The 23,165-nt window shown below is 49.7% G+C and overlaps 1 protein-coding gene across 3 annotated transcripts in view; it reads left to right on the top strand.

Moving 5' to 3' along the window:
* Nucleotides 1–1,358: 1,358 nt before the first annotated feature.
* Nucleotides 1,359–23,165, top strand: part of LOC127555997 (uncharacterized) — a 34,703-nt gene continuing 12,896 nt past the window's right edge. For 2 of the 3 annotated variants that reach the window (XR_007952329.1, XM_051988794.1), the window contains exons 1-4: nt 1,359–4,336; nt 8,646–8,742; nt 18,220–18,373; nt 21,566–21,726. Coding sequence is in view for 2 of the 3 variants with exons in the window: in XM_051988794.1 (XP_051844754.1) it covers nt 4,317–4,336; nt 8,646–8,742; nt 18,220–18,373; nt 21,566–21,726 (432 nt within the window). In the remaining variant the exon portion in view is untranslated. The remainder of the gene's footprint in view (nt 4,337–8,645; nt 8,743–18,219; nt 18,374–21,565; nt 21,727–23,165) is intronic. The other variant, XM_051988793.1, reaches the window with a different exon arrangement.

The following is a 23,165-nucleotide window of genomic DNA, read 5'->3' as shown; positions in this document are numbered from 1 at the left end:
TTAGGGCCCCCAGCCACTCTGTCCTGAAAATATTCTTGTTCCCTGTGGTCCCTCTGGCAGCTGCAAACTTCAGTTGTTCTGTCCTGAAGCTGAAACCAGGAGCCCTGCTCTCCTGCAAGTGCCCACAGCAGCATGGTCCCTACCTCTGGTATCTCACTCACAAGGTACACTAGCTGGGCCCCCCATTCCCTGCAGCTGCAACCTGATTCAGGTCAGCACAGCTATATTTGGCAACCCTTAACAGTGGAAGATCCTTCAGTCTTCTCCTTTAAACTCTTCTGATCCCCATCATATCCAGGAGGTGAAAGTTCCTGAGGGTGAGGCTGCCTCCCAGGTACCCCAAGAACTTGTTAATTTTGAGCTGTAGGCCTCGAGGTGTTTGTACTTCACTCAGGCCAAATCTCACCCCAGGTGGTCAGTTCTTTGATATGGATGAGGAACTTTCTTTCTGCCAAGGGCTGTTTGGATATTTATAATCTTCAAGGGCCATACAAAATTATCAATTTAAATAACAGTGGGAGGTTGTCACCTGAGGTTGCTTTAGCAGGGCTGGACCAAATGATTTTAAGGGTCTATTATGATTCCTGAGTTGGAGATTCCTCTTCCCTATTGTAGGATGATGGCTTTACCTCATTTTTTATTTCTGCTGCTTTGTTTACTATGAGGAAATGCTTGCTTGTGTGGTGAAAGTCTGGAAAGCTTGAAGTTTTCTGATCTATGCTATTTTCCCAGACTCCTCACCAGCAGTTTCATTTCTCTGGGAATCTGAAGGGACCCTAGAAATCTCAAAAGGAAAAGGAAATGTTGAGACACTAATTCTAGGGCCTTAAACCAGGAATTCAAGTTTCTAAAGTTCCCTAGCTTCTGCCTTGGCTGTTGAGATTTCCTATCAGCTCTAAGGGTGTGGATGGGTGGGAGTCCATCCCTGTCCACTATGATGGTAAATGGAAGATCTCTGCCAATTTTGGGGGTTGGGCCTTTGTTATCAGACTTGAACCAGTGGTAAGAAAGCTAAGACCAGACTGAAGAAAGTGGCAGTGACCTGGGGACTAGTGCAGCCCAAGTGACCAGATGGGCAGAAGAGAAGAGAGGGTAAAGTCTCCCCAGGCCTGCCACGATGATTTATCCTCCTCTTTAAACTCCTGGGCTCCCTCTCCACAAATCTCAGCTCATTCCTCCAGAGAAGGGGAGGTATCCAGGTGATGGGAGGTGGTTTCTACACAGGGACTTGGGACTTCCTTATGTTTCTGCTTCAGCAAACTATGTGCCTCAGGGAATTAAGTCGTAGTGATGAATAAAATCTGATCGCTGACTAAGAAGGTAAAGTCCAGAGGCAATGATGGAGTCAGATCCACAGGTTTTCTACTTTTTAATATTTTAAAGCAATATTTCATCATTTTCTCATCTAAACGCAATCAGATCAGTGGAAAAGGGAATTGGCATTGTGAGCTCCTTCTGGTGGCCAGTGGAGATACTACAGCCTTTTAAGAAAGGGATTTCAACCCAAAGATAAAAGGTAGGCCTCAAACAGGAAGGGGAGATTTCAAGTCCTCGTTGGGCAGGCCAGTTAAGCTCTAGTTGAAAGTGGTATATCCAGGATTAACTGAGGTGTGAAAACAAAAGGCATAAATGTGGTCACTTGAAAAATCTGAAATGAAAAAGTGGATATGCTAAAGTGCTGACCCCTAAACTATTCTATATTTATTGTGTATTTATTCTGTATATACTATGTACATCCTATTTCCCATGACAATGTAAGAAAAGTCCTGCAGAACACGAACTTTCATTTTTACCTCTGAAATATGTACATCCTGTTTCCCATGACAATGTAAGAAAGGTCCTGCAGAACAGGAACTTTCACTTTCACTCTGAATTCTCCTCCTTTCTCTTTCACTCTATATCCTTCCATGTACTTAACTCATTGCCTGGTACAAAGTAGGTATTTAATAATTGATTTCCAGTCACCTTTTCCTATTTCTTTCCCTTCTTGACCTTTCTACTAGCAGCATTGAGTGCTATTATCTCCCTCCCCCTTCCTGGATATGGTCTCTTCCCTGGAGTCCATTGTTCTCTCCTGGTTCTCCTCTTGGATTTTGGATGCCACCTATTCCTCCTTCGTGGATAACCATGTCCTTTAGGTATATGGCTCAGGACTCAGTCCTGGATCTTTTTTTCTCTGGGCTCCCTCTCTCAGTGTTCTCATTGGCTCTGAGGAGCTCAACTGTCATTCCTATGCAGACAATTCCCAAATACAAATCCAATCATGGATGGATTTCTTTGGCCACCTGCTGGACATTCTACAGGCACCTCAAACTTAACAAGTCAAAAATGGAATTGTCTTTTTCCTAAAATCCATTCTTTTTCTTAATGTTGGCAACTCCACAAGATATCCTCTATTCTTCCTTGGTTCCATATCCAATCAGTTACTGAATCTTGTTTATTTTAGTTTCATAGTATCTCTCACACTGCACCTTCCAGCTCAAAAGCTCTTAATTCACATTTCTCTTTTTTCCGTTATCTTTTATCACTTTCCATTGGGGATAGACTTCTGAATTTTCCAAGGTAACTGAAATCATCTCATTTTGAAATATCAAGAAATACGAAAAGTCTACACAAGCTCTTTGAGGACAGCAACTGTCTTTGTTTTTGTGTCTGTGTTAGAAAGAAGATAACATTTTGAAGGAAAGATGAGTTTATTTTTGAATATACTGAGTTTAAGATGTTTATGAGATGTTGGAGATGAGACACCACAGGTTGAGAGATTAGCAAAAAATAACTGAATCCATAGGAAGTGATGAGCTCACCAAGTGAAATAACTTAGAGGGAGAAAAGAGGACCCAGGACAATACCTCGTGGGGCACCCATGGTTAGTGTATACAGCCTCACTTAAGAGCTAGCAAAAGGGAGGAGTGGTCAGACAAAAAGGAAAATAGGAAGAGAGTAATGTCACAAAAATCTAGAGAGAAATTATCAAGAAACAAGTGATCCACAGGCAGAAGAGAGCTCTGGAAAGAAGAGGGCTGAGAAAAACCCATTGGATTTAGCAATTTGAGATCATATATAAATTGGAGAGCAATGTTTCAATTAAATGATGAGGTCAGAAGCCAGAATGTAAAGTTAAAAAGTTAAGGAAAGGAAAGGGAAGCACAGATTGCATCTGACCTTCTCAAGGAGTCTAGCCCCACAAAATAAGAGAGATATGGGACTCCTATGGATGAAATGATCAAATGAAGGTTTTTGAGGACGGGTGAGCCATGGGCAATTTGTAGAGAGCAGGGAAGCAGCCAGTAGACAAAATATTGAAAATTAGTGAGACTGCAACAACCGGATTATGTGATGATCAACTGTGATGGTCGATACACTTTTTTAACAATGAGGTGATTCAGGCCAATTCCAATAAACTTGTGATGGAGAGAGAGAGGGGGGGGGGGGACTACAGAGACTGAGTATGGGTCACAATACAGTATTTTCATCTTTTTTTTTTGTTTTGTTTTCTTGCTTCTTCTTTCTCCTTTCCCCCTTTGATCTGATTTTTCTTGTGCCCTATGATAAATGTGGAAATATGTTTATAAGAATTGCAAATGTTGAACATATATTGCATTATTTCCTGTTGGGGGAGGAGAAAAATTTGGAATACAAGATTTCGCAAGGATGAATGTTGAAAACTATCTTTGCACATACTTTGAAAATAAAAAAAAAGTATCGTTAAAAAAAATCAGTGAGAGTGGATGAAAAATGGGACAATGTGTTGGAGAAGATGGAATGGAACGGCATCACTTGTGCATAAATGGGCAAGCTCAACTGTGACTGGAGCAGGTGGGGAAGGAGTTGGTGGAGGAAGATACGTGGGAAAATGCGAGAAGGGGAGAGAGGAAGAGGAACCCCCCTTTCCCCCCGAGATGTTCTGGAGGAAACACCAGTGGGGTCCCACGGCAAGGCACGCTACGGAGGGGCTGGTAGAGAGGCCTTCAAGCGCCTCCAGTTATTCCTAGCGGTGCAGGGAAGAACTTGTGGGATGGGAAAAGAGGCTGGCGAGGGAACTTGACGTTTCTCAAGGCGAGGAGAAAGGGAACTGAAAACCGCAGCCCAGCGAATGGGAGAAGGCAGGCGGCGGCGGAAGTGACGCGCAGGAAGTCCGGGGCTGCACTGACCGGCTTCCTCGCTGCTTTCCCGGCCCGCCCCCTCCCCCCAACCGCGCCTCCACGATGTAGCCGCAAAACCTCAGGCGTCTCCGCCCGCCTTTACTGCAGGGCAGGAGGAAGCAGAAGAGGAGGAGAAGGAAGACGCAGAGCAGCGGTTTGGCTGCGGCGGTCAGCATGGAGTCCGAGGGGAGCAGGTCGGTTAATCAGTCTGTCGGTCAGTCCATCGGTCTGTTGGTAGGCGCGCGGGGGCGGGGGCTGCTGCGGCGCTGCTAAGCAACAGAGGCTCTGCTAGCCTCGTCGCCTATTGGTGGCCTCCGGACGGTCCCATCCTGAAGGGGAGGGGAACTCTGGAGAAGGGATGTTACCTCCGTTCATTCCACGGGAGGGAGAGAGAAGCATGTTTTCCTCCAACGCCCCTTCTATTGGTGGCTTCCGAATGGTCTCATTCTGACCCTGAGAGGACATTACCACCGCTCATCCCATGAGGAGCATCGTCCTCCCCTCCGTGGGCTGCCTATTGGTGGTCTCCAGACGGTCCTATCCTTACCGTGGAGGGGAACCGTTTCCTCCAGGCTGCATTGCCTTCCCCCGCCTATTGGTAGCTTCCAGACAAGCCTATCAAGATCCTCTGGCGGGACTGGTGCAGGTCAGACTGTACCATTGTTACGGGCAGAGGGGAGGAGAGTAGCCGTCCCTGTTCTCCCACATTGTGGCTCCGCAGTAGGGTACACAGCCCTGGACCAGGGAAGTGGATCAGGAAGTCCTGAATTCAAATTTAGCCTTAGATGACAACTTTATAGCTAATCCCAGGTTGCCTCAGTTTCCCCAACGATAAAATGAAATTCACAAAGGCACTCGCATCCCTCCTTGGCCCAGTGGCTGGCAGACAGGAGGTGCTTAATAAATGCTTGTTTCTTTACTTCCTTTTGGATCTGGCATGTTATTATCTCTGCCGAGGGGAGGGCGCCTCCCCTTATGTTTATTTTTTGTAGATCCTTGTTTGACCTCGAGTCATTTCCCCACCTTTGAAGGTAAGCCCCCTGAGGGCAGGTACTTTTTCTCTCCCAGCCCTTGGTTTCCTTCTGGCTTCATTTACAATCCCACCCTTCAGTTTCTCTTTACTCTGGGGCCTCCCCTCTGTGCATTCTCTCCAACTTGTTCCAGCTTCTTTGTGCGCGATGTGACTGTAAGCTCCTCAAGGCCAGGATTGTCGGTCTTTCATTGTGTCCCCAGGCCTTTATCTAGATGTTTGGCACACCGTAGGTACTTGAATACAAGTTTATTGGCTGTCACAGCTGGTGCTTAATAAATGCTTATCCATTTTATATAATCCTGTGTGGGAAAAAGGTGAAGAATTTACAGATTAAGCACATATTGATCAGGGGCTGTTAGCGAAAGCCTTAAGGCCTCAGTTGAGGAAGCATGTGATTTTAGATAAGGGCTGGACTATATTCTATTGTTCAAGGAAGGACACTGGTGGGAAAGCTACACATCTACTGCATTCCACTGACCAAATAGGGGAATAGACTTATGTGACCAATCACACCATATAGAGGGTGAGATTTTGGAGGTTCTTTGTCTGAAATGTATAAACATTGTGAACCTTTTCAAGGGAGTGGCTCTCTCCTGCTGTGAATTTGGCTCACAGACCAGGATGGGGTCCACTTCTCCAAATTCTAATAAAGAATTCTGCATTTTATGAGTGATCTCTGTAGTAGTCAATTTGGGTAGGTCTTTTTGTCCCAAACAACCCAAACAAGTAAATAAATAAATCCCTGTTCACTGGGAATTTCTCAAAGTATCCTGTGGTTGTTCCCATTGCATTGTAGAGCACACTGATAGTGGATAACCAGAACAGTGCAATACACATTTATTAACGACCTCCTTTGTGCCTGGTGCTGAGCCTTAGAAACCTGCCCTCAAGGGGCTCACATTCTCTCCTGGAAGAATATTGGAAAAGAATGAGTTTCAAGGCTGGAAATGAGCTGGTTCGTTAAGGAAGGATGATGAGCCAATGCAAACTTTGGGCCTCAGACCCCTAATCGAGATTTCTTTCCAGGGGACCCAGATCTTTTTCTGTGTGTATCGGTCCCAGACTTCACTTTGGGATACCCAGGCAATAGTTAGCTGCGGGAAGTGGCTGTAGTTTCCTGTTGATCTTTGCCCTGGGGGTCTTTCTAGGGCCAGATTTATTTCTTAAATGCATACTGTATGCCAGGCACTGTGTTAATTGCTGGAGATATAAAAAGAGACAAACTGTAGGCCTTCCCTCTGGAATTTACAATCCAACTGCAGGGAGGAGGAGGAGGAGGAGACAACTGGCAAATAGATATATGCGAGCACTTCTGTACAGGGTAAATGGAAAATCATTGACAGAGGAAAGACAGTTGAATGAAGAGGGCAATAGGAAGGCTTCAAGTGGGCCAGAACTTGAAACTAAGTGCTAAGTCAATAGAATTGATAGAGACAATGGTTATTTAGCATTTTATTTAACAGTTTTCTAGTACATGTCCTTAGTACTTACTAGAGTTCTACAAGAGTCACACCTTTGATAAGAGACCATATAAGCTCGGACAAACTCAGCCAGAATCAGAACTAGGGAAGACAGAGAAGTGGTGGCAGCCCTCCTGTCTCCCCCACAGAAACCAAGACACATTCAGAGGACCTCAAGAAGCTGGCAGAGGCAGAGAACACAAAGGACTGGGGGCAGGAGTTCAAGCTCTCAGAACCAAGGAGAGATATAGGCCTCTAAGAGAGCCAGAAAGGAGACAAGACTTTGAAGGAGACAATAAAGGATTTGGACTTTAACTCCTGGCTGTACTTGTGGTGATTACTCTGAACTGAAACGAAGGCTGCTCCCAGAGACCCCCAAAGAAACAGAAACAGAGAACATTACATTTTAGAGAGAATATCACACTGTAGGAGAGGGGCCTTGAAGGAAGCCAGGGAGGCAATAGGCAGAGAAGAGAAGGGAGAGCCTGGGAGACAGGCAGAATAAAGACCCACTTGTTGGAGGCTAGATGACCAGGATGACCACTAGATGGCACTATAGGGGAGGAAGGCCTGGCCTGGATGGCCTGGGAGACAGGCAGAATAAAGACACAGAGACTGTTGGAGGCTGCAGGACCAGGATGACCACTAGATGGCACTGCAGTGGATGGAGGCTTGGCTTGAAAGCCTAGGAGACAGGCAGAATAAAGATAGAGGCTGTTGGAGGCTGCAGGACCAGGATGATCATTAGATGGCACTGCAGTGGATGGAGGCTTGGCTTGGAAGGCCTAGGAGACAGGCAGAATAAAGATAGAGGCTGTTGGAGGCTGCAGGACCAGGATGATCATTAGATGGCACTGCAGTGGATGGAGGCTTGGCTTGGAAGGCCTAGGAGACAGGCAGAATAAAGATAGAGGCTGTTGGAGGCTGCAGGACCAGGATGATCATTAGATGGCACTGCAGTGGATGGAGGCTTGGCTGGAAGGCCTAGGAGACAGGCAGAATAAAGATAGAGGCTGTTGGAGGCTGCAGGACCAGGATGATCATTAGATGGCACTGCAGTGGATGGAGGCTTGGCTTGGAAGGCCTAGGAGACAGGCAGAATAAAGATAGAGGCTGTTGGAGGCTGCAGGACCAGGATGACCACTAGATGGCACTGCAGTGGATGGAGGCTTGGCTTGGAAAGCCTAGGAGACAGGCAGAATAAAGATAGAGGCTGTTGGAGGCTGCAGGACCAGGATGATCATTAGATGGCACTGCAGTGGATGGAGGCTTGGCTTGGAAAGCCTAGGAGACAGGCAGAATAAAGATAGAGGCTGTTGGAGGCTGCAGGACCAGGATGACCACTAGATGGCACTGCAGTGGATGGAGGCTTGGCTTGGAAGGCCTAGGAGACAGGCAGAATAAAGATAGAGGCTGTTGGGGGCTGCAGAACCAGGATGATCATTAGATGGCACTGCAGTGGATAGAGAGCTAGGCCTGGGAGACAGGCAGTAAAGGCAGAGGCTGTTGGGGGCTGCAGAACCAGGATGACCACTAGATGGCACTGCAGTGGATAGAGAGCTAGGCCTGGGAGACAGGCAGAGTAAAGGCAGAGGCTGTTGGGGGCTGCAGAACCAGGATGATGGCTAGGTGGCGCTGCAGTGAATAGAGTGCCATTTGGCCTCAGTTTCCCCATCTGTAAAATGATCTGGAGAAGGAATTGGCAAAACCACTCCATTATCTCTGCCAAGAAAACCCCAAATGGGGACTACAGAGCTGGGCACGGCCGAAGAACTGAAAAAAAAAGGGAAGTGCCTGTGACTTTGTGGGTGACTTTCTATCTGCAGATCCCAGCCGTGTTACCTGATGCACCCAAGGTGCCCCGAGGTAGGGTAGGGACTGCCGCCCAAGGTCACACAGCTAGAACGGGAGAGAGGCAGGATGTGAATTTCCGCCCACATCTGCCCTTCTCTTCTCTGCCACCCTTAAGAAAGTGCTCATACTGTGGGTTTTCTTCTGTTTCTTCTTCAGAGAACTCATCTTTCCTCCTCTCACGGAGCCGGCGGATGCCCCAGTGCCCAACCTCACCCCGAGACACCAGGAGCTGATCCCTACTCCCTGCGGCCCTGTAAGTAGGGGAGTGCGGGAGCCCCGGGCACACCACATGCTGGCGCTGGCGGGTGGAGAGCCCCGTGGCCCGGCCAGTCAGCAGTGACCCTGTGGGGCCCCCTGCATGCGGGCCTCAGCCCCTGCCTCATCTGGGCTCTGGTCCTTAGCTGGTGTGGGGGCAGGAAGCTCACTTCAGGGCTCAGAGTTCTTTAGGACACCGTCCAGGACCCAGGTCCCCCAACCCCCTGCCAGGACTCGTGGTGACGTTCTTTGTGGTCTAGTAAAGCCTCATGGTGGCCCTGGGCTGGGGGTCAGGAAGTCCTGAGTTCAAATCCAGCCTCAGACCCTTCCTGATGGTGTGATCCTGGGCAATCACCTAACCTGTATCTGCCTCGGTCTCCTCAGCTGTCAAATAACAGCACCTACCTCCCAGAGCAGTTTTGGATCTCAAATGAGAGACTGTCAGGGGCTCAGCAGGGTGTCTGGCCATAGGAGGTGCTCAATAAATGCTTATTCTTGCCTTCCACCCCTTCCTCCACTCCCTTTGTCTGTCCTTGTAGGAGGAAGAGGGAAAGGGAATGGACCCAACTTCCAGGTAAGGAAAGTCCTTCTCCCAAAGCAAATCAGCACCTTCTCTGCCATTTCTAGGCATTGAAAGCCATCCAGTGTCCTGAGGTCCAGGATCTTTGGCCAGGGTTAGCCCGCCAGAGGGGTCAGAGGCAGTACTTGAACCTAGGACTTGCTGGCACGCCCTATGGAGATCTTTCCTGCCCGTGGCTGGATGTGTCAGTTCCTCCTCAGTATTCCTGACATCTGTGCCCTCCCCCTTTCGCTCTCTTTTTAATATCATCACCCTTGTAAAACCTTAGGTTCCAAATAGTCCCTAGATTATTTGGGCAAATAATCCAATACACGTTAATCCTGTGCAGTTCTTCTATGCATGTGTCCACAATTATCATGCTGCACATGGTGGGGGAGAGACAAGCAAACAAAAAACAACAACAAAGGTGAAAATCCTCTGATTCGATCCACACTCAGTCCCCACCTTCTCTCCGGGTGCAGACGGCTCTCTCCTTCCCAAGGCTATTGGAGTTGGCCTGTCACCTCCTTGTTGGAAAGAGCCTCGTGCATCAGAGTTGATCGTCCCATAATCTTGCTGTTGCCGTGTGCAGTGATGTCCTGGTTCTGCTCCCTCCCCTCGGCATCCCTTCAGTAGGTCCCTCTAGGCCTCTCCCCCTGCCGCTGGTTTCTTATGGAACAAGGGTATTCCATGACTCAGCCCTTCCCATTGGGCATCCGCTTAGTTTCCAGTTCCTTGCCGCTCTCTTTTTCTGCTTGGACTTGGGTTCAGAGTGCGCCAGGCTGGCCCGCGGGGACCCCAGGGACCTGGGATGCCGCTCGGCAGGGAGCTGGAGCCGCACAGGGGAACCATCCGGGCGTCTTGGAGCAGGATTTCCCTGGGCATAGAGGAGGAAGGAGGACATAGGGAGCACCAGTAAGGGGGATCTGCTTAGGTCACAGGGGTAGGCTGGAGCTGGGGCAGTGAGGGTCTTGAGTGTGGCTCCTGGGGGGGGAGTTGTGGGGGGGTCAGTGAGGAGCCATTAAGAATGGGGTCAGAGCTGGGTCTTGGGGAGGGGCCATGAGCAGAAGGGGTCCCCAGAGCCCTGGAGGAGAGAGGGGCCAGGGTGGGGAGGACCTGGGATGGAGAACCAGCAGGGAAAGGGTGAGAAGGCCAGACCTTGTCTCAAGCTAGGGGGTGAGGAGGGGGCTGTGTTTGTTGGATTGCCGTGACGGCCGACAGGCTGTGGCCTTCATTAGGCTGTGCTCATTGTCCCTTCGAAGATGGTGACAGAAACCCGGGGCCAGTGTGGAGGTTCCGAGTGCTCCCTCCAGCCTCTGCAGCTCCTCCTGAGGGCAGAGGTGCTTTCTATCTTTCTGGGCTGATTTCTTCTGCTGAATGATGGAGAAACTCACGACCTGCCAAGGGAGAGCTTGTGGTTTGGGGGCATCCCCCCATCTCGAGGGCTGCTTGGGGAGGCCCCCATGCACGATGAGGGGAGCTGGGGATGCGCCGTTGGGGCTCCTGGGGGGCGTCTTTCTCTTTCCCTGGGTCTCAGTTTCCTTCCCTGTAACAAGGGGGGCCTGCCCGGCCCCTCAGTCCTTTCTGGCTTTAAGTTGTAGGAGCCTCTCATTGTTCCAGCCCCAGACTGCTTCGGGAGAGCCTTTGGCCTCCAGTCCGGGTGAGAATCCCCAGGATTCTCTCTGTCAGAGCTTGACTTTGCCAACGCCGGCTGGCCAGGTAGCCTAGGTGACTAATTGGCAGCTGGGGTCAGGGGGAAGAAGGCTTATATACCATAAATCTGGCTCTCAGTCATAGTTGGGGATACTAAAATTGCACAGAAATGCAGAAGTTGTTGGAACCAGAATCTTTTTAGATTGTGGCTTAGGGATAGGCCTAGTGAACACAGAAATGGTCAGAACATCAGTGAGGTCGCCTGGGTTCAAGGAATAGCTACCCAGGAAGCGCTCCTGTAGCCTTAGCAACTCTAAACGTGCTTCTTTAGTGACTTTACAAAATGTTTAAGTTAGTGATTTTCACAGGCTTGCCGAAGGCCCAGAGTTAGGGTCCACTATGTCCCCTACCCAGACCAGCTCTCCTTCTATAAGCCGTGCCCAGGATGGACTTGCGGCCTGATGGTCCATCTCCTCCTGACGGCTCTGACAGCTTGACCACAGCCCTCCCTGCCACCTCTGCCCCTGTTCCTTTAATACAGATGCCCACTGGTCACATTTGGAAGGCTGGGTGCCTCATCCTCCCCCTCATTTGTTTTTTTTTTTTTTTGCCTTCATGATATGATTTATTTTTTAATAAATTTTTCAATCTTAACCTAAAATACAAAATGAAAAAAGAAAAAAATTGATCATGTACACAACAGACTGTAAGAGAGGATTCAATATAAAACAATACATTCCCATTTCAAGAAAATCGATAGAATAAATACTACATATTGTTTTCAAAGCTGCCCGATTTTTCTTTGCTTCCTTTTTGGTTTTCTTTTGTTCTCTGCTGGGCACTTTTAGCTTTTTCCCTCTTCTTTTCTCCTCACCCTAAAGAAAGCTTGACTATATATACCTACAAATAGATAATTTATAAATATACACATACATGCACATATATGCTCATGCACATATATGTAGGACTATGTACAATTTCTACTTTTCCTTTGTTTCTCGGGAGGTAGATAACATCTTCCTTCATGAGTCCAAGTCCTTCCATGATTTTCTAAGTCAAGCATCTATTGCCACAGCAGTATTCCAGGGCCACCCGACAGATTGTCTGCAAAAGCCTTTCCCCAATTCCCTGCATTCCCGGTTTCTTTGAAATTCCTGACCTTTCGTTCTTCCAAATAAACTCAGTAAAATAAAATTATAATAATGTAACTGGGGTGACACCGAATAAATAGATGAGTTAAAATTGTTATTTTTTGGAAAAATGACATTGGTTTTACCCACTAAGAACAATAATAAATATTACTTCCGTTATTTGTTTCTTTGTTTTTTTTCTCAATAGTATTTTATTTTTCCAAATACATGTAAAGATAGTTTTCAACATTCATTTTTGTAAGATTGGCTTCCGGATTTTTTCTCCCTCCTTCTCTTAGCTCCCCCTCCCCAAGACTACAAGCAATCTGATATAGGTTAAAGATGCACAACCCTTTTAAACATTTCCCTTTCGTGTTGTGCAAGAAAAATTAGGGTTAGGACCAAAAAAAAGGGGGGGGGGAGAAAAAGCAAACAAGAAACCGGAGAGGTGAGAATCCCGGCTCTGATCCATTCTCCACGGTTTTGTGGTTGTGGTCGGCCCCTCCCCCTCCCCCCAGCCCGCCGCGTCCCCGAGAAGAGCCGGGGCGGGGGCTCACAGGCCGGCTGCTGCTGGCCGAGGTTCTCCCGGCTCTGCTCGCTTCCGGGCCGCGCGTTTGGGCAGGTCCGCGCCCCGTGAAGGTCTGCAGCAGAAAGCGCAGTTTCCTCGCTTTTCACTTCTAAAGAAATCTTGTTTGAGATCCTAGTTACTCTCTCTGCTTTTGTACATATTCCTCCCTTCGTTTGCTCTCGGGCGGGTCAGCCTCCTGCTGTGATGGCCACCGCTGCCTGGGGCAGGAGCTGAAGGGCTTGGGGAGCTCGCTGGGGGTGGGGGTGGGGCTCTCTTTTCTAGGGGATTTCTCCTTTTCTTCCATTAGTCAAATTAACTCTCTCTGCTCCCTTCTGCCGGGGGAGGGGGGGTGGGGGGGGGGGAGGGCGGTCCTGCTAAGGAAGGAGCTCTTGGATCCGAGCCTGTGCTGCTCCCGGCGGCCGCCAGGGGCGCGCCAGCCCTGCCTGCTGGAGCCTGGAGGCGACCTGTGCGGGAGGGAGGAAGCGGGCAGGGGCAAGTGCTGGGGGGCGGGGCGGGCCTAGGAGCGCGACCTTGTCTTCAGCTGGCCCGGGGCCGGGATCGCTTCGGATCTCGGCTCCCGGTGTGTGTCGAATGGGGGTGGAAGCAGCCTGAAGGCAGGCCCCCGCTCTGCGCCCGGCCCGGCGCCAGGCCCATCCACGTGGGGCCCCCTTCCTAGCGAGGGAAATAAATCCCCACACTTGTGTCCAGCAGCCCCGGCTCTCCCTGGAGCCCAGAAGATTGAATCCCTTGCTGAGATCCCTCGGCGGGCCAAGACTCGAACCCAAGCCTTCCTGACCCCGAGGCTGCTCGAGACTTGAGTTTCTCTTGCCCGTATCCCAGAGGCCTATTCAATGTTTGTTGTAGCGGACTGTATAATAATCCTGTCTCCTGGGGAGCTTGTTCCCGGGAGCTCCTGCTTCAGACTTGTCTCCCTTCAGTGCTTGGATCGGATTTTGCCAGTTGGTTTGTTTGTTTTTCAAATAAACTTTCCAGTGTGGAAATTCTGGTTTTCAATCTTTTTTTTAAAAAATTAAATGTTATTTTTTCAGTGAGCCCAAATCAACCTTTGCTCCCTCTTCCCTCTCTTTTTCCCCACTGAAAAAGAAAGAAAAATAAAACCCCTGTTACAAACGTGTATAGTCAAGCAAATTCATCTGCTCATGTCCAAGGAAAACACATGTCTCAATCTGTATCCTGGAGGCCATGACGTCTCTGTCAGGAGCTTGGCATCTTGGAGAGTCTTTATATTGGTCAGGGTTCTTAAGTGTTTCTTAATTGTTTGTCTTTATGATTTTGCGGTTGTAGAAAATGTTCTGGTTCACTTCACTTGATCTTCATTGGTTCATTCAAGACTTCCAGGTTTTTCTGGAGCCGTCCTTTTGTGGGAGAATAATGGTGTTCTGTCCCATTTATATTCCACAGCTTGTTTAGCTGTTCCCCACCCTTGGGCATCCCCTTGGTTCCCAAATTACTGCTATGGTAAATATGTTGATACATAAGCGTCCTTTTCCTCTTTCTTGGACATAGTAGCAGAATTTCAAAGGGTAGGCACAGTTTAATAGCTTTAGGGGCATAGTTCCAAGTTTCCAGAATGGCTGGACCAGTTCATAGCTCCACCGACAATGCATTAGTGGGCCTGTTTTCCTAAGGCCCCTGCAGCATCTCTCCTTTTCTCTTTCTTGCCATTTTAGCCAATCTAGTGGGGATGAGGTGGGACCCCAGAGTTGTCTTAATTAGCATATCAGTCATCACATATTTATTAAGTACCTATTATTATGTGCCAGACACCATGCTAAGCATTGACAACCCCCTCTCCAAAAAAACATTCTTACCCTCAAGGACCCCCCAGTCTGATGGGAGAAAAATGGAGAAAATGGGAAATGACTTAAGGAAGTGAGAGTTTAAGAGTTGATTTCATCTTGAGGAATGATGAGTTTATGGTGATCATGAAGTTGGGGAAAGCAGTTTAATGGGAATAATGGGAATGATGGGAATGGTGGTCCTCGTCAACACAAGGATCTAGAAGGAGCCCCCTCTCCATTTGGAGGGAGGGAGGTGTCTCAAATGCAGAGGAAGTCAGATTCACTGTCCTTTTGTCAAGGAAGAATGAGTTTATGGAGATCAGGAAAGTAACAAGGTAAGAAAATGAGTTTTCTCTAATTAAGAATGATTTCAGAATATTTTTCCATATGAATTTTGAGTTTCAGTTTCTTCCTCAGAAAACTTCCCATTCTTGTCCAGTGGACAATGACACTTATTCTCATAAATTTGAAATTGTCTTGAAAAGAGATCTTTATCAGAGAAACTTACTACAAAGATTTTCCCCATTTACCTGCTTCGCTTTTAATTTTAGCTTCATTGATTTTGTTTGAGCAAAAAGTTTATTTTTATTTTTTTATTTTGGGTCATCGGGCATGTCCATTTTTACCTTCCAGATTCTCTCTATCCCTTGTTTGGTCAGGAACTTTTCCCCCTCCCTAGAAGTGACAGGTAATTTCTTCCTTGTTCCTCATAGTGGTTTGTGACATCACCACTTGTGTTTATTTCAGTCACCCATTTTGTACTTATCTTGGTATGTGATGTGAGATGTTGGTCTATCTATGCCAGACTTTTTCTCCTTTTTCTTGACAGTTTTAGTCCAAGGAGTTGCCCCAAGAGCTGGGATCTTTGGGTTTATAAAACATTAGATTTCTTTTATTTGCTTTTGTTTGTTTTGTACTAGATTTGTTCTACTGATTTATCTCTCTGTTCTTAGCACTTAGTCTAAGTGCTAGATTGTTTTAAAGATTGCTGATTTTATAGTACAATATGAGATCAGGTCCTCCTAGTATATATATATATATATATATATTTTTTTTTGCATTTAATAGTATTTTTTCCCCAATTACATGTAAAGTTGTTTTCAGCATTCGTTGTTCATAAGATTTTGAGTTCCAAATTTTTCTCCTTTTCTCCTCACTCCCTAAGATAGTAAGCAATTTGATATAGATTATACATGTGCAATTATGTTAAAAATTATTTCCACATTAGTCATATTGTGAAAAAAGAATCAGAATAGGAGGGAAAAAACAACAAAAGTGAAAATAGTACGCTTTGAACCTGCATGTAGACTCCATAGTTATTTCTCTGGATGCGGATGGCATTTTCTATTATGAGTTTTTTTTTTTATTTTCTTGAATCATATTGCTGAGAAGAACTAATAGTTGATCATTATGCAATATTACTGTACTATATACAGTGTTCCTTTGGTTCTGCTCACTTCATTCAGCATAAATTCAGATTTTCTGAAATCTACCTGCTTATCATTTCTTATAGCATAATAGTATTCTATTACACACCACAATTTTTTTTTAATTTTATTTTATTTAATAATAACTTTGTATTGACAGAATCCATGCCAGGATAATTTTTACACGACATTATCCCTTGCAATCACTTATGTTTCGTTTTTTCCCCTCCCTCCCTTCTCCCCCCCCCCCCCAAGATGGCAAGCAGTCCTATATATGTTAAATATGTTGCAGTATATCCTAGATACAATACATATTTGCAGAACCGAACAGTTCTCTTGTTGCACAGGGAGAATTGGATTCAGAAGGTAAAAATAACTCGGGAAGAAAATCAAAAATGCAAATAGTTCACATTCATTTCCCAGTATTCCTTCTTTGGGTGTAGCTGTTTCTGTCCATCATTTCTCCAATGAAACTCAGTTAAGTCTCTTTGTCAGAGAAATCCACTTCCATCAGAATACATCCTCATACAATATCGTTGTCGAAGTGTATAATGATCTCCTGGTTCTGCTCATCTCACTTAGCATCAGTCCATGTAGGTCTCTCCAAGCCTCTCTGTATTCATCCTGCTGGTCATTCCTTACAGAGCAATAATATTCCATAACATTCATATACCACAATTTACCCAGCCATTCTCCAATTGATGGGCATCCATTCATTTTCCAGTTTCTAGCCACTACAAACAGGGCTGCTACAAACATTTTGGCACATACAGGTCCCCTTCCCTTTTTTAGTATCTCTTTGGGGTATAAGCCCAATAGAAACACTGCTGGATCAAAGGGTATGCACAGTTTGATAACTTTTTGGGCATAATTCCAGATCGCTCTCCAGAATGGCTGGATTTGTTCACAACTCCACCAACAATGCATCAGTGTCCCCGTTTTCCCGCATCCCCTCCAACATTCATCATTATTTTTTCCTGTCATCTTAGCCAATCTGACAGGTGTACACACCACAATTTGTTCAGCCATTCTCCAACTAGTGGGCATCTCCACAATTGCCAATTCTTTGCTACTACAAAGAGAGCTGCTATAAATATTTCTGTACAAGCGGGTCCTTTTCCTTTTTTTAAATGATTTCTTAGTAGTGCTATTGTTGGATCAAAGGGTATACATAGTTTTGAGGCTCTTTGGGCATAGTTCCAAATTGCTCTCCAGAATGGCTGGATCAGTTCACAACTCTACCAACAATTCCAATTTTCTCATATCTTCTCTTACATTTATCATTTTCCTTTTTTGTCACGTTAGCTAATCTGATCAATGTAAGATGGTACCACAGATTTGTTTTAATTTGCATCTCTCTACTCAATAGTGATGTAGAGCATTTTTGCATATGACTATAGATGATTTTAATTTCTTCATCTGAAAACTGCTTGTTCATATCCTTTGACCATTTATCAATTGAGGAATGACTTGGATTCTTATGTTTGACTCAGTTCTCTATATATTTTAGAAATGAGATCTTTATCAGAAACCTTGACTATAAAAAATGTTTCCCAACTTTCTGTTTTCCTTTCCCTTGAGATTCTTAGTCTCTTCTTCCTTCAGATAGTTGTTAATTTTTTCTAGCCCTATATAAAGTGAAGTTGAATTGGCAAGGTACTAAATAACTAAATTAATTTAGGTACAATTGTTGTTATTATGTTGACTCGGCCTACTCAGTAGCAACTAATATTCTTCTAGTTATTTAGATCTGCTTTTATTTACGTGAAAAGTATTTTTGTTGTAACTTATAGTATTTGAGCCTTTTTGTGTGTGTGTCTTGGATCCCATGGGGAGTGTCTCCTGTAACCTGGGGCCCTTCTCGGAGTATGGTTGTTAAATCCACAAAATAAAACATAAGAGGATTACAAAAGAAACCAATCAGGTCAAAATGCAGTTATTAAACTACTTTTAAAAATCAGTTCAGCCCAGGGAAGGACCTCAGTCTGGATCATTTCCGAGAGGGAGGGTCTGCCCATGTCACTCTCCTAGTCTGTCAACTCCAGAGGTCTCCTGTGACCTCCAACTCCACAGCCCCCTGCTTTCCCTCTACCTTCTCACCTCCTCAGCCAGGACTTCCTTTCTTGCACTCAGGGCCTAACCAAACAGGGCCTCTTTGATTTCCCTGACAGGCTCTTCCTCTCCCACTTTGGTGAGTTTGCCAGGCTTTCCGGGGGCTTGCCACACTCCCCTTCCCCAGTCACAGACTCTCATCAGTGTCAGGGGCCTGGCCCAGGATCCAGGATCCCCGGGCCAGCCCCCTGCCCACTCTGCGGTCCTGCCCCGTCTCTTTCCAGATAAAACCATGGAGCGAATTGTCCTGTCCGGTCAAGGTCTACTTCTGCATCACGCTGGTGTCTCTCCTGAGCATCATTGGGTTAACCATAAAGACCCTCGTGCAAAAGTCAGACGAGAACTTCACCGTCTCCCTCATTCAGCTCATCGGCGTGGGTAAGAGGGGCTCTTGGCTGGGGGGAGTCTGCGCGTGGCGGGGGGCACAGGCCGGCCGGCCTTTGTTCTGCTGCTCTCACTCTCTCTCTGGTCAGGAGCCCCAGATTTCCGGGGGGCCGTGCTTGCTTTCATATTTTATGTGAGTTTTCAGTGATGATCATCTGATGAGCAGGAATCCACAACTGCTCCATTATCAGGGGCCTTCCTGTTCTCATCTCAAGTGATTGGAAGATCCCTGAGGACGGGGACCATTTGTTGCCTCTTTGTACTGTAGGGCTTAGCCCAATGCCTGGCACAGCAGGCCCTTAATAAGTGTTTATTGACCAACTGACTGACTGTACCGCCCTGCCCTGACCTTGGGAGCCACCGTTCCTTCCGGGGCTCCTGCCTTGGAACCTTGGCTGGGTGGCCAGAGGCCTGCCTGGGCAGTGCCCTCAGTGCCTCGGGCACACGGGAGCCACTCTATCAGTACTGTGGCTCACAGGGAGGTGGGCTGTCTGGGGCATGGGGCCTTCCCTCCCCAGCAAAGCCTGATCCCTCATTCAATCCATGAATTCGATGGCCTCTCTCATGGCAGGGACCACACTGGAATACTAGCCCCCTGGAACTGCCAATGAGGGACCTAGAGCCCCAACAAGGCGGGGGCTGGCCCAGGTCATCTTCAGGCAGCCTGGGGTCCAAGGCTGACTCCTGGTCTCTGGCCCTCGAGCCTTGCTGCCAATGGGCAAGAGAACAAGAAGCTGTCTGATACCTCCCTCCACTCCAGAGGGATTGATGGCCCAGAAGCCCCCAAACTGCAGACTGGGAGATAACATGAAGGATGGCTCCTTTCCCCCTCCTGCTTCTCTGCCACACCAGCCCCCTCTCTCCTCTCCCCTTTTCCTTCCTGATGTTCTGTCCTTCCTTCTTCCCTCTCTCCTTTCCTTCCTTCCTTCATTCCTTTCTTTTTCCATCTCCCTTTCCCTTCCTTTTTCTCCCTACCTCTCTCCCTTCTTCTTTCCCACTTCTTCCTTCCCTCCCTCCCTCCTTTTTACCTTCCCTCCCTCTTCCCCCTTCCCCCTTCTTTCCTTGCTCTGTCCCTTCCTACCTTGTTTTCTCCCTCTCTCCTTCCCTTCTCCCTCCCTCCTTCCTTCCATCCCTCCTTCCTTCCATCCCTCCTTCCTTCCCTCTCCCCTTTGTTCTGCCCCCCTCTGTCCTTCCATCTTCTCCCTCCTTCCTTCTCTCCCTTCTTTCCTTCCCCCTCCTCCCTTTCCTCCCTCTTTTTTTCTCCCTCTCTCCCTTCTTCTCTCCCCCTCTTTCTCCTTTGCTCTGTCCTATCTTCCCTACCTTTTTTCCTCCCTCTCGCCTTCCTCTCTCCCTTCTTTCTTCCCTCTCTCCCTCTTTCCATCCCTTCCCCCTCCTCTCTCCCTTCTTCCTTCTCCCCTCTCTCTTCCCTTCCGCTCTCCCTTCTTTTCTCCCTCTCCCCTTCCCCTTCTCCCCTCCCTCTGGAGGACACTGAGCTCAAGGGCCACCCAAGCCATTCCTGAGCGCAGCCCCACATGGGCCTCGGCCCCGGGAGGCCCTGCCTAGAGCCGGCGTCTTCCTTCAGTGAGCCGGGACTTCATTTCTGCCTGTATCCTCTGGTCCCTGACGCTTCCTGATGCAGAACCCCTCACAGCCATCTTGGGAATCATTCCAAGAAGAAGACCTTGGCTGGCTTCCGCCTCATTACCAGAGCTGGGTGGCCCTGCGGGGAGGTCAGTCGGGGCCGGCTGGGCCTGGCATCCCGACACCTGCCTGTGCCCGCTTGTCCTCCTGAGGGAGAGGAACGTGGCAGGGCCTGTCCTGGCGCTGGCTCGGGGGAGATTGAGGGGGCCTGCTATGGGACCACCTCAGGATGGTGGGAGACTTGTGACCCGAGAGATCCAAAGCTCCTGGACTCAGCCCTATGGACAACTAAGGATGGAAGGCCCGCTTGGGTGGGCATGGGCCGAGGAGGTGCCCGCTGTGGGGGAAGTGATGTCCTCAGATAGTACTTTGATCTTGACCTTGACCCGGCTCTCTGGGGAGCTTGAATGCAGTTTGGAATTAGACTGAAATTCCGGAGGCTTCTTTGCCAGCTTCTTTTACGGGAAAGGGCCTCAGGAGCCCAGCCAGCCCAGCCCTCCAAAGGCCGGGCTGGGGCTTTCTTATCCATTAGTCATAAAATGAGGTAAATAAGCTTCCTGCTCTTCTCCTGGGAAATCTCAGCTTCTGGAGAATCGGGTGTGTCCTTCCACTGCCGCCAATTCCCAGGGCCCGGTGCCTTTCTGGGACGGCTTTCCCAGTTACCAGAAGCTTCTCAGGCACCTTTCCTGGCGATGACCGTGACCTCCCAGGAGGTGACCTGCGCCACAAGCTTGGGGGCCGGAGTGGGGCATGGCCCCGAGAGCCTGCAAGTCCCCGGGGACTTGGGCCTTCCCAGTGCAGGCCCTGCGGCCTCCTGGTTCATAGCCTACTGGGCAGAATCAACGAGGGCAGCGAGCACTCGCTCCGTGCACCACAGTCAGCTCAGAGCCCCGCAGAGTGCCCAGAGCCCCCAGCCGCCCGCAGTGGGTCAGTGCCCGGGCCGGGCAGCCCAGAGGGGCCAGAGGCCGGTCTCCTGCCTGAGGTGGGGGCTACATCCGGCTTCCTTCCGGCTGCCCCCTTCTCCCCAAGTTTTGTCAAGCCGGGAGTGCTCCCTCGTGTGTGGGCTGAGGCGTGTGCAGCTGTCTGTTGTCCCCTAATGGTACCAGTACCAGGTTGGCTCAGTAAGAACTCTTGTAGCCCCTTCTTTCCCGCTCTTTCCCTTATTTCTCTTGAGATTTTCCTCCATTTGAAATTTGTTATTTTCTGTCGGTCTATAAGAGATCACGTGATTGGTGTGGCCTCTTGAGGGTCGTTCCTTCCGATAGAATTAGCGGGTTTCTGACGATGAAATGCTCGGTGCGCCCTGGCCTTCGGGGTAACGCGCAGGGTGCGGGCACTAACGGCACCTTGCGGAGACCCCCGAGCTGAGCCCTGAAGGGGGCAGCCTGGGCGGAGACACGGCGGTCATTGCTCGGGCTTCTGAGCTCGATGGAAGGAGACTCGGTGACCTCCAGGGTCCCGGGGGCGGAGACTTTGTGCCTCCCAAGGGAGCGGCGAGGAAGGGCTGGGGCGTCGCGGACCCGCGTCCCTCCTTTGTCTCGGCAGTGTTCTGCATTTACTACGTGACCCGAGGGATCCTCCAGGAGAACCGCCAGGAGCTCATCGTCTTCATCCTCTCCATCCTGCTGGTGATGTTCCGCTCCCTCGTCAACTTCCTCGTGCTGACCGCGGAGGAGAAGCCGGCCAGAGAGGACCCCGTCATCCTGGTGAGCGCGCGCTGCCTTCCGCCGTGGGACTGGGCTCTGCAGCGGGGGGAGGGGGGCCCGGAAGGAGGTGGGGGCGGGGGCGGGGCCCTCCCAGAGGGGGCTGCTCCTGCTCTCCGGGAGCCGACCGGGCCTTGCTGTGGCCGCCCTCACGGAGGCGCCGCTAGGGGGCGCTTTTCCTGGTCCGCTTCCAACTCCCCCAGGCCACATGGGTCCCTAATCCCCCCCCCCTCCCCCGTGTGCCCGCCCCCCAGGCAGCCCTCATGGGCGTTCCCGCCCCAGCTATCTCGGGGAGGAGCTCCCTGTCTCTTCCCCAGTGGGAGCGGGTCCAGGGGAGGGAGCGCCACCTAGAGCCGGAGCCCGCTCCCAGAACATGAGCAGGTTGCACTCAAGGCCTTTGAGGGCGCTTCCAGCCCCAGCTCTGGGAACCTGAGCCGACTCCCACCGCGCCCTCAGGCTCAGCCTCCTCCCTGGCTGCCGTCACCTTCCGGGGAGCCCCACGGGGGCGGGAACGGGGATCCCCCTGTGTTCTCAGCCCCGCTCTGTGCAGCGCCGGGGGCAGGGACCGGCTTACCGCCCAGAAGTCTTTTTGACTCTGAGTGTCCACCGTGGGGGCAAGCTCAGCCCTGAGGCTCCCGGGGCCTTGCCACGAGGGGGCCCCACGGCCTGCCTGGTGGTGCGAGGAGGCCCTCAGGCTTCCAAGGCCTGAGCTGCGGAGCAGACCTAGAGGCTTGTGCCTGTCCCGAGGCTGCCCTGTGGCTGCCCCTGTAACTGTCCCTGTGCCTCCCCTGTAACTGCCCCCTGTGCCTCCTCCGTGGCTGTCCCCTGTGCCTCCCCTGTAACTGCCCCCTGTGCCTCCCCTGTAACTGCCCCCTGTGCCTCCCCTGTAACTGCCCCCTGTGGCTGCCCCTGTAACTGCCCCCTGTGCCTCCCCTGTAACTGCCCCCTGTGCCGCCCCTGTAACTGTCCCTGTGCCTCCCCTGTAACTGCCCCCTGTGCCTCCCCTGTAACTGCCCCAGAGGGTTGCCATGATCTCGCCCTGGTACTGGGGCTTCCCCTCAGCTGACTAAGCTCCAAGAAGCTCTTCTGAGGTTTCTTTACTTCCCAGTGGAAAGAACAAGGTCCGGGCCCTATCACTTCCTTCTGGCTCAGTGCCTGGGAAGCCGGGCAAGAGCCCCGGGCTCTTCCCGAGATGCCCCCTGTCCTCTTCCTTGTGTCCCGGCCCGGCCCTGCCCCTCCCGGCCCCCTGTGTGAGCCCCCCCAGGCCTGCCCTCACCAGCTGGCAGCCCCGGGGACCCCGGAGCCAGCCCGGCCCTGCCCTTTCCAGCTTCTTCCACCATGGGCCCCTCCCCTGCTTGGCTTGTCGGGCATTCTCTGTTCAGGTTGACCCAGCCCGGCTTGTCCAGGGCAATGAGCAAGCAGTTTGTGTGGAGGCGGGTGTG

This window comes from Antechinus flavipes, chromosome 3 (assembly GCF_016432865.1).
Source record: "Antechinus flavipes isolate AdamAnt ecotype Samford, QLD, Australia chromosome 3, AdamAnt_v2, whole genome shotgun sequence".
Taxonomy (NCBI): domain Eukaryota; kingdom Metazoa; phylum Chordata; class Mammalia; order Dasyuromorphia; family Dasyuridae; genus Antechinus; species Antechinus flavipes.
The sequence above is the reverse complement of the archived record's forward strand: the minus strand, read 5'-3'. Positions and strand labels throughout refer to the sequence as shown.